Genomic DNA, 11,591 nt, shown 5'->3' on the forward strand with positions numbered 1-11,591 from the left:
AGCCCAACTCAGCAAGGAGTCTGCTTGAGATTCTCTCTCTCCCCGCCCCACCCCCTCCCACTTGTGCTCGCGCGCTGCGGCAGCGCTTTCTCTCTCCCCCTCTAAAATAAATAAATAAACAAATCTTTTTAAAAAAATTATACCTTGCTAATAATCACAGAGTTTGCATGCCACTCTGGGTTCTTTTCTTTTCCTTTCCTTTCCTCTCCTTCCCCTTCCTGCCTCTGTTTCTTTCTTTCTCTTTCTTTCTTCCTTTCTTCCTCTCTCTTTCTTTTTCCTTCCGGAGTGGCATGATAACTATGTCCCAGGAAAACATTTCAGAGAAATAATTTAGACTTTATTTCCAAATTCTACTTCTTTCAAACTTCCACTTGAGGAGCCCAGCCATCATCAAATAATGTTATTTTTTAAGATTTTCTTTATTTATCTGAAAGAGAGAGAGAATGAGAGAAAGAGAGAGCATGAGAGGGGAGAGGTCAGCGGAAGAAGCAGACTCCACTGAGCAGGGAGCCCGATGAAGGACTCAATCCTGGGACTCCAGGATCATGACCTGAGCCAAAGGCAGTTGCCTAACCAACTGAGCCACCCAGGCGTCCCATCCAATAATGTCATTTTTTTTTTTTTAAGGTATGGAAACAGAAGAAATCAAGAAAATAATGGAACAATTCATTATTGCACACTGAATATTCTACATTCAACCTTTTCTTTTTCTAGAGTAGGCTGACAAATATCAGGTTTGGGTATTCCGTGTTGCTTTACTGTCAGCAATCTCAGATAGTGCTGCGCATTTGGATCTGAGAGAAGAAATGTCCCTGCCACGGCGTGACTGCAGAGAAGTCAACGAAACTGCCATAGGGATACAGAAAGCAACTCCCCTATGCCCCACCCCCGAATGAGGGTACCAGGGCTGGGGACACAGGAGAAAGCCCCAGGAAAGGGAGGATGGAAGGAAGAGCACCTTGGGCAGGGAGGCTGATTTCTGAAGGTAAGGACAGATCACTGTCTGGCACCTCCAGTTAGACTGAGTCCCCTGCCCTGAAGGGTGCGGGACAGCAAGGGCAAAAGAACAGAATGTCTATTTCTTCATTGTTCCTGTCGAGTAAATAACTAGCTTCTCTTCCTATACGATGCTAATTTTTAGCATACTAATTGCAGCACAAGAGGTTCTATTTAGCAGAGATTTTCTCATTTTGTTTTCAGGACTTTCAGATTTAAAAATAAACTGGCATTTTTGGATTAATAAAAAATTCCATGAAGGATAAAATAGGCCACATTATATTTTTCTCATCGGCAACAAACACGAGCTTCATGTGTTGGTGAAATCATTCACTCTTCGGTCACAGCACAACACTACCCACCCCCAGCTCCCCCAAGGGTCCCCTCCAGACAGCAATGAGAAGAGATGCCCCTTCCTGACAAGAACAACAAACCAGAGCTTCTCAAAAGTCTGCGGGGCATCAGAATCACCTGCAGGGATTTAAAAATACAAAACCCAAACAACAAAACACACACACACACACATACATACACACAATACCAGGGCCCCATCCAGGACCTACTGACTCAGGTCCCCTGGAGGGTAGACTAAACTTAGTCCTAACAATTTACAAACTATGCTACAATATCTATAAAGAGATGAAATACCAACAAATCTTACAGAAGTCTCTAGGTAGTGAGAGGGACTTCTGGGCATGAAGAGATTCCCGCACAGGAGATGGACCTATGCAAGGAATAATTTTGTAAAAACGTGCTTTGACCATCAAGATTCAAAAAACACCTGAAGGTCAGGGCGTCTGGGTGGCTCAGTCTGTTGAACGTCTGCCTTCGGCTCTGGGTCATGATCCTGGAGTCCTCAGATCCAGCCCAGGCTTCCTGCTCAGAGGGAAGTCTGCTTCTCCCTCTGCCCTTTATCCCACTTGCATGCTCTCTCTCTATTAAAGAAATAAAATCTTTTAAACACACACACACACACACACACACACAAAAACACCTGATGGCTAGAACAGTGGTTTTCAATAGTCTGTTGGAGCAGCAGACCTCTTCTTAAGCAGCAGACCCCTTTTTTCAAGCCAATTCCTTCCTGATATCCCAAAATATCAACCCTAATGGCTGAGTCCTCAGGAGGGAAGAGAGGTCACGGATCCTTCTCATCAGGCCCTAGTCACACCTCAAGGAAGCCTGGGGCTGCAGGTAGCAACAGTTTAAAAACCACTGGGCCAGACTAAGATATGTAAATGGGATAAATAAATAGTGCTAAATCTAAATTCAAATAATTAACTGGAGGGTTGGGGCTTCTGATGAGCACTTAGCCTAGGGAGACATGCTTAAGAGAAGTTCACCTAAAAAGAAGCGAAGGTTTCATTTCACTAGAAATTCACTTTGAGCCAGCCATGTTCTCTAGCTGCCAGGAAAAGCCTGTGCAGTTTTAGCTTAGGTTAATAACTCCTATTTGCACTGAGAGATTTACCTTTCACGAAGCACGTGCATGCTCTCAATTAATACTGGATAACAACTCTGTGAGATGTTGGAATTATTTCCCCATATTTTAGATAAGCAGCTGAAGTATCATCTGCGAGAGTAACCTACTCAAACACAAATCCAGGCAGTAGCAGAGTCTTCTACCTCTAGGTTCAGCATGGTCTAGAGACTTAAGAGGAAGTTCAAGGGTGACAGCCCACTGCTCTCGGATGGGTGGAAGGGTGTGTGAAGAATGTGTTCCGTTCTGGTTGCTACAGTAATGGAAGTGTGTCTAAATGGGACCACAGGCAGAGAGAGTATCACGACCAGGGCAAAGAACAATCTGGAAATCATACAGGAAGAATACATGAAGGAACTAAGAACTTTTAAAGATGAAAAACAGAAGTTTTAGGAATGATATAATATCCTTTTTTATATTTGTTAATTTAAAAAAAAATTTTTTTTTTAATTTGAGAAGAGACAGAGATAGTGAGCAAGCAAGAGCACTCGAGTGGGGAGGAGGAGAAGCAGGCTCCTCAGTGAGCCCGGAGCCCAATGAGGGGCTCAACCCCAAGATCCTGGGATCATGACCTGAGCTGAAGGCAGCCTTTAACTGACTGAGCCACCCAGGCATCCCCAAAATACCCTTTTTTTAAATAATGAAGGGCTACCGAGAAGGCAGGTAAGTTTTGTTTTGTCACCTAGGGCCTTTCCCTTCTCCTTTCTGAAAAATTCTATCCTAAAGCCATTACCGGAGACCAAGCAAGACTGGCCTTTGTGCAAGGATGGGTATGGCAAAGGATGTGGAAGCCCAGAGCAGGGTATCAGAGCCTGATCAGAGTGAGGAGTGCTCATACTGGGGGCAGGGTATGGTATCCATGTTGCAACATCAGCATATAAGGAGGGAAACCGTATGAGGGACAGGGGAAGCTGTGGAAGACTGGCTACATATTAGGAGAATTTGTCAAATAAGTAAATTGTGAAGAAAGATGGGAGCCAGGAATTCACTTTTGAAGAAGGTATTTATAAATATAAAAAAAGAAAAACTTAGAATAAACCCTGTGGTATCAAAGAGGAATGTGAGTTATCACTGAACTCATGGTTTCAAAATATAAATAAATATAGAAATGCATATGTAATATATGTACATGCATATATATGTATATACAAATACATATCCCACAGTTCTGTCCACTGAGAATTCCCAGGGCTGGTGATACCCTCACAGCTACAAGCACACTTAGCAACCACATCTTGGCTTCTAAATACCATCTGCCATTCAAAGGAGCCAGGGCTCCTTGGAGAAATGGCTAATACAATAGATCACACCAGTACCTTACAAGATGAGGTTGGAACATCTCGTTCCTCCAGAAAGTAAAGAAGTACTCAAAAAATGATGGGAGTAAATGGGCATGGGAGGCAGCATAGAAAGACCATCGCTGACTGCCAAACCTGGGACCAACTACAACATCCAAGTAGGGAGAGCAACAGCTTAACTTAAACACACTGAGAAAAAACAAGGAAACAGTAAGCTCTTACTGATAAACAGATTGAAAATTTGATGAGGACTGATATTTACATTGTTTCAAAGTAACCTGTCACCAATATGTACAAATTACAAAAGGAAAAAGACTAACTTTATGGTGAAGCAGCTTGGCAAACAAGACTTTAAACAAGTGACCATTGTCAGTCATAGGCCAAACAGAAATCAGTGCCATCTGATGGGATGCAGTGCGACAGACGTAGCTCCATTTCTGTGGTTTTCCTGCCAGAGATGCACAGCCTGAATCTAAGGAGGAGAAAACGGAAGACAAACCCAAAATCAAGGACTGTTTTACAAAACGACTGGTTTATAATCTTCAAATATATCCAGATCTTGACAGGGAAGGACTGAAGGAGGTAACTAAACATCATGTGTGTTCTCTACTGGGTTCTTTGCTTTACAAGACATGACTGGAACAACTGGGAAACTTGAAAGAGGTCTAAGGGTTAGATGATGGTAACAGATCAGTGGTAATTTTCTGGCTTTGAAGGCTGTACCCGTGGCCATCTAGGACAATATCCTAGTTTCCAGGAAATATACACTCAAGTATTGGCGTGACAGCCATTATCCTGGCAATTTTGTCTCAAGTGATTCAGGATAAAAACAAATTATACCACATGAAATTTTTCTGTGTTTGAGACTATTTCAAAATAAAAATTAAAAATCAGCAACATTAGGAGGATGGAAGTTATAGGGAAACAGATTACATCTACTTGAAGGACAAATGAAACGTGGTCCAAAAAACAGATCCCTGCTTAAACGGGTTGGCAGAACGTCACAGAGAAAATGTTTAACTGAACAGGAAGTTAGAGGAGATGGCGCCTAGATACTTTCCAATGATTTCGTAATTCCTTCATTCCACCACTATCTATTAAACACCTACTGTGTTTCAGACAGTGTGCTAGACCCTGGGCTTATGAAAATGATGGAGAGACAGTCCCTGCAGTCAAGGCTCTTATAATCAAGTGAAGTATAATGATTCAGAAGTTAGAAATGAAAGACAGTCATCAGTGTTACATATGGAAAGAAGCATGTGTCTTCAATACTCCATTGTCTTTAATTGTCTTTAATAATCCAATTTTCATTTATGAATTTTCAATAGACTACACATAGTTTATTATACAATCATATTCTTTAACATTTTCATCCTAACTCTTTGTGCTAGTGGGTGGTGTTAATTGAGGCATATGCAAAAACTTTATCACTTTTCAATTATGAACAGATGTAAGTGACTTACTTGATGTTTTATTTTAAAATTAAAAGCATCTTCTAAAATAAGTTTCAAAGGAGAAGCTAGGGCTATCATTACTAGAGGAGATTAAATATTTCAAAAGTGAACCCTGACATGTTCTCCAACAGCTCAAGTCACCCCACATCTCTGTGCTCCAATTTTTTCATCTGTAACGAAGATGTCATAATATGCTTTAAGATGCTATGACATGCTTAGAAGAAAAAAATCATAATTAGAAAGCTTTGTTAAAATACAGGTTGCTTTCACCTTTTGCCAGAGACTAACTATTATTGTGGACATACTGAGACAGAGTGATCCATCTAAATGAGCTCACCTTGGCAATTTGATGGTGAATGGAACATCATTTGGTTTTCCAACTCCTCCCCCCCTCCCCCCGTAGGCTTCATTTCTGTCCTCTAGCATATCATCAAATGTAAATACTTCAGTGTCTGTTCTCACTGACCCAAGTGTGAGCAGCCAGACTAAGCAAGTCCAATATTCAATTATTTTCCCCACTGAGGTCTCTACACCTTTCTTATACTTTTCCCATATGACACTTTCATAACCATATTTAGTTTTCTTCCTACCATCTCCCTGTAATTCAAAAGGCAATTTAGACTCCCATATGGTTGCCATCGAAGCTAACAGATGTCTAGCAAATTAAAACAAAAATTATGACTTATAAACTGCTGATGTATCGTCATTCCAGAACATCTTACAATTTATAGTGAATCATAAGATAAGGCTTCCTACTTGATGCTCCCCCAAGGTTCCCTAAATCTCTCTCCCCTCTGAATTTGAGCCCTGAGGAAACAAATTAGATACAACATTCTCCGATGAAGCCAGGATAAACCTCCACTTAAAGACACAATGTAATATTTGAAAGCACATCAAAGAGAAATTTGGCCTCAAGTATCCAAGGCTGTTCTAATTGTTGTTCTGGGAGGAGAAGAGAAAAACAAGTTGGGTTTTCCCAAATCATTCTTGGTTTTCCCAAGTCATTCAAGGTTTCCAGTGATCCATGGGGCTTTTTTCTAATAAGTAAAAATTAAATTTACTGCATTCACTTGCCTCATCTCCTTGGCAGATCTTAAGGATATTATCACTACCTGGTAGTAATGATGCTAAAGTATTCTAGAAGTTCTATAGTACAGGATGAAAGTATAAAGCCTAGAGGCAGTATCAACAATGATATTCACCATTGGTTAATTACTGAGACACTGTACTGGGTAGTATGTTATCTCACTGAATGCTTGAAACTACAATTCCTTTAGATGTCATCCTTCCTTTATAAACAAGAAATCATGGCTCAGTGCAGCAGAACGTAGAGATGGCCGCCATTCACACGACCTTGACATCCATCCATCAAAAGGTGGAACTTCTTTCTTCACCACTGCTCAAAACTGAACAGGATCTACGTGTGCTTTAATAAGTAAAACAGAGGAGGGGCGCCTGGGTGGCTCAGTGGGTTAAAGCCTCTGCCTTCGGCTCAGGTCATGATCTCAGGGTCCTGGGATCGAGCCCCGCATCGGGCTCTCTGCTCAGCGGGAAGCCTGCTTCTATCTCTCTCTCTGCCTACTTGTGATCTCTATCTGTCAAATGAATAAATAAAATCTTAAAAAAAAAAAAATAAGTAAAACAGAGGAAAGTGACACGGAGGCAGCTCTGGGGTGTAGCCTTAACTGGCTGGAAGCTTCTACCGGTCTCAGAGACAGGAAGAAGGCACATGGAGGCGGCTCCACCAACAAGCCTGGCTGAGGTCTAAGCAAGCAGCAACTCCCAGTCATGTGAGGACGCCATCTTGGGCATCCTACCCCTGACAGCTCCAGCTCTAGCCACATCGCTTCTCGGCCTTTTGGCTAAGATCAAGTGTAGCCACATCTCACTACAAATGCCCAAGAGACCCCAAGTGCAATTGCCCAGATAAGCCTGGTCAAATCTGGTTTTGTTTTAAACCACTAAGTGTTGGGGTTGACTGTTATACAGTAACAGATCAACACCAGGATGAGATCAACTTACTGGCCTCCGAACACTCAAGAATTAGTACCAAAATCCCAAAGAGCCCAGAGCAAAACATCTACTAATGGTGGGCAATGGGATGTGAGGATTCAGGACCCAAAAGTGACCTGAACACAAAACTCCCCTTCTCCCCCCTTGCCCACCTCAAAGCAGCCTAAGGGTTTTCCAACAAATGTCCAAATATGGTAACACCCTCAATAAAATCAATTCCCTTCTGGCTTGAGTTCTTCCAATATTAAATAGGGAAAATGAGATTTTCCCCACCACCCTGTGATAACTAATGAGAAAGGAATCTGTACAAGATGTTGACTTTGTTACTCAGAATATCGTTACAACTGTTATATAAAAGGATTCGTATTTTACACACAAAACTGTACTCTAATAATAAAAATATATTTAATGACTCACAGGACCACATTTGAGATTCACAGTGGGGACAGGGAGGAATGCACAGTATACCAGCAAGTGAATAAGCCAAGAAGAAATTAGGGAAAGATGTGTGTGTATGTGTGTGTGTGTGTGCGCGCGTGCATGTTCTATGAAAGGATCTTTGAGGGGAAAAAAATATGAAGAAAATTGATCTTCAGACAAATCTCAGTAACAGAAAAAGTCTAATTTAACAAGTGTCCCAATATATGCTATTTTTATTTTATATAGTGCCTATCTCTTGTTATTATTCTTCCCTAGCCTATTGGAACTCGACAGACACTTCCTCTGCCAGCACTAGAAAGAAACTTACAACTCATCCAACTCCTTCATTTTAAATGCTGAGAAACTGAGGCCAAGGGCGGTTAACTGACTAGTAAGGAGTCAAATTACTCAACAGCAAGAGAACCAAACTCGCAGTGCTGGTGCTACCATATGTTCAATTTTATTTTACCAGAACTGTACCTCCAAGGGTCCTCAATGTACTTCAAATTTCTTCTAGCATCTCACCGATGTGACAATGAAAGATTAGGAAACCATGCTGTTATCAATCTCTTCTTCATACCAGTGTAAGAGTAGCATTAAATCTGCTATTTCTGGCAGGAACTGGCAGGATGTGATTCTGTATTGGGCAAAGCCATGCAACTGTACAGAAACATTTGCCAAGTTACTGACCCCAGCTCTTCAGTCATTAACACCTTAGTCTGAATTATTTTCACTGAATGTCAGGGTTACCATCTTGCTGATTCTGACTAAAAACCATGGTACTGATAAGCTGGGAGATTCAAATATGGGATAATTTTGAAGCATACAGCAGGATAGGAAAGGCACTGGCTGGGGCGGGGTGGGGGGCGGGCGTGGAGGGCATCAGGGGGGAAAGCATTAGGCATAGAAAGAAAGGAGGTGTGTAGAAAGCAGAGTAAGAAGAGAGCCTTGGAACGAAGGCGTCTACTTAACAATTCTGCCTGGGGCATCTTTTGTAGTTCTACAGCTTAGGTCTCCTTCCAGGCTCCCCATAAAACTCCCCCCAAGAGATGAAGATCTTCAAACTCAGACAAGATGCAGCTCTATTCCAGAACTCTCTCTGCAAGCATTCCACAATTCTTTAATGCTCTCCGCAATTCTAATGGTTTTGCCACAACCTAATCCACAGAAAATACTAAGTTTTCCTCTGTACACCATACAAAATTATACCAAACTGTCAGGGAAACAGGCCCAAATCCCTTTATTTCTTTTCTACCTCCTGCTATGAAACTGCATAGAAAGCCCCTGGGTGCTTTTTGTTGCCTGGTAGCTGAAATGTGCAACTTTTCCAAGTGTTCAAGTAGAATCAAGAGGCCTAGACTCACCACCTCAACAAGGTCCAGTCCCAGTTCAGCAGTCCCTGACTCTTGAAGTCACAAAGTTTCAAGTTCCAATAAAATCAAAATACCTCCCTCAGAAATGTGACTCCCAAGGACTTTTCAACATTTCCAGCAAAGGGGAAAAAAAGAGAAGCAAAGAAAGAAAATAATTTCTTCTTCCTATCACTGTAGCAGTGTTTGATTGCAGGAAGGGGGTGACGGCTCACAGGAATCAGGTACAATCTCTGACCAAAAAAAAAAAAACCAGGCAAATGAACAAACAAAAACCCTGCCTGTAAATTACTACATATAATATTTATTAGTGTTCTCTGCCCCCCCCCCATTCTCTTTATGAGTCTTGGGGACAGATGACATTCTGACACAGAAAGTGGTCTCCAAACCTCTCCATTTCCTTTTGCAAAACATGCAAACCAACGCAAGATACTTGAACAGAAAATAGGAAAAAAAAAATTCTAAATAGCTTGGTAAATGTGCATAGGAAAAACATGAAGAGCTGTGTTGATAACTATTCTCATACATGTATATATTTGCAGGAAATGACTAAAATTAAGAAGAATCAAAATAAACACGCCCTGTATTCCCGCTGCTGTGCATTATTACTGATTGACGGTTGGATGATTGTTTATCTCATACATGAACCTACACTGAATAGCAACTTGGAGAACACCCCCAGACAGCCACCATCTTTACTTTGTACGGGGGTGGGGGGAATGCCCACTAAGGAAAGAGATGGGATGAGAAGGGGTGGGTAAGAATAACACAGTCTTTGACCCACTGTCAACCCCCCTTGCCCTAGTGAACTCTTTGTCTGGTTGCTGAACACGTTTGTGAGATCAAGAAAAAAAATCCAAACAAAACAAAAGAGTAGGCATCCCAGTCTAATTACAATAGGTGCCCAGCACACAGTGGTGCCAGCAAAGCCAGAGCGTGGTTTGAATCTTGCGTTCAAGCATTCGCTCTCTCGTACCCCCAATAAAACATGTCTCACACAATCTCTTGCATTGCTCCAAGGTTTCCCCCAAAACGGCCGGCTCTGTGTCACTCCTTAGAAAAGGAGGATGTGAGGCACGAATACACTGAAACATGTTGATGGTGACTTGTTATTATCCGGACAATAATATATACATGGAAATAAAACCCTCCACCCCACACGCCCACTGACCAGTCCATTATGCAAAAGGAGCGCCTTCCAGCTGAAGGGGAAGAGCTCACAGGAAGCGTTATTTACGTGTACATTACAGAACCATATACCACCGCATCTGCATCCTACACAAAGCCCGAGATGGTGCAAGAAGATACACGCTGAGCATGGCACAGACCAGCCGCGGCAACACGGAGCCAAGCCCTCGTCCAATCAGATGCTTGTTAGAAGGTGGACCTCAGGGTCGGCTCTGCCCGATTAGCCTTCCCTATTATGACACCACGCTCTGCCCAACATCCATATCCCACCGGGAGCAAATCTAATTCGTGCGGTTGCTCATTTCTCAAACTGCCGAGCCCTTTCTTTCATCTGCATCCCTGCAATTCGCCCCTTAAAAAGCCACCCCAAGGCCTGGGTGCCCCCTTTCCGGCTCGGTTTTTCTTTTACCTCTTCCCACTCCTAGAAAGGATTAAATGTTTCTCTCTCCAACGCGCAAGCTGGAAAGGCGGAAGGCAAATGCCTCTCCAAGCTCGGGCAAGAGCCCGAGGGGCTGCGAAAAGTAAAAGCAGCAAGCAACGTGGGGGTAAATCGTCGCGGATCGATCGGCCGCAATAGTTGAAACCCCAGAAGCGCTCCAACTTACCCAAAATATGACATTGAAGCCAAATATGAAGTATTTGATGCAACAACTGACTTCAGGACCCTTGTAGTGCTTCCCGGACATCCTCTGGGTTCATGAAGACACTTGCCCCGGCAGCCCGAGTTTGGAGCCCGGGAGCACCGTTGCTCAGAGTAGCCCGGAGGGAAGCAGGGGATCGGGGACGCAGCTCCGGGCCGCGCCGCGGCGGCCGGGGCTGAGAGCCGCGCGGGGACCGACCGGTGGAGAGCGGCTCCCGCACCTTCAGCCCCCTGCGCGTCGAGGCCGCCGGAGCCGGGGTGGCCGTGAGCTGGCGGAGAAGCCGAGCGCTGCAAGCCCCGAGCCTCGCCGAAGCTGGCCCCGAGCCCAAGGCGAGAGCCCGCGTCCGTCCGCCCGGCGATATGTCCGTCCGTCGGCCTCTGAGCTTCGGGCAAACGCGGCCGCCGCAGATGCTGCTGAAGACACTACTCCCTCGCCCGCCCGCCCGCCGGCTCGCGCGCCCTCCCACCCCTCGCTCCGCCCGCCGCTCGCTCCGCCCGCAGCTCCGCCCGCCGCCCGAGCCTCGGCGAGACGCGCGCGCGCGCCCGAGCTCGGGCGCTCCCGGGCGGCCGCGGTACCACGTAGCCGCACCGCCTCCTCCTGCCACCGCTCTCCGCTCCTCCCGCTCCCTTTCTCCCCGCCCCTTCTCCGACCCGGCCGGAGTGCCGCCGACCCCCGAGCGCTGCAGCAGGGTAGGTGGGGAGGATGACCGTCGCAAGGGAAGAGGAAGGGCG

General features: G+C 44.4%; 1 protein-coding gene across 2 annotated transcripts in view; it reads right to left on the reverse strand.

Annotated features, from left to right (window-relative positions):
- Window positions 1–11,329, reverse strand: part of TSPAN5 (tetraspanin 5) — a 171,602-nt gene extending 160,273 nt beyond the window's left edge. For both annotated transcript variants that reach the window (XM_032332964.1, XM_032332963.1), the window contains exon 1: window positions 10,825–11,329. In XM_032332964.1, the coding sequence (XP_032188855.1) occupies window positions 10,825–10,905 (81 nt within the window). In that variant the 5' untranslated portion in view covers window positions 10,906–11,329. The remainder of the gene's footprint in view (window positions 1–10,824) is intronic.
- Between the last annotated feature and the right edge of the window lie 262 nt (window positions 11,330–11,591).

Source organism: Mustela erminea, chromosome 2 (assembly GCF_009829155.1).
Source record: "Mustela erminea isolate mMusErm1 chromosome 2, mMusErm1.Pri, whole genome shotgun sequence".
NCBI lineage: Eukaryota > Metazoa > Chordata > Mammalia > Carnivora > Mustelidae > Mustela > Mustela erminea.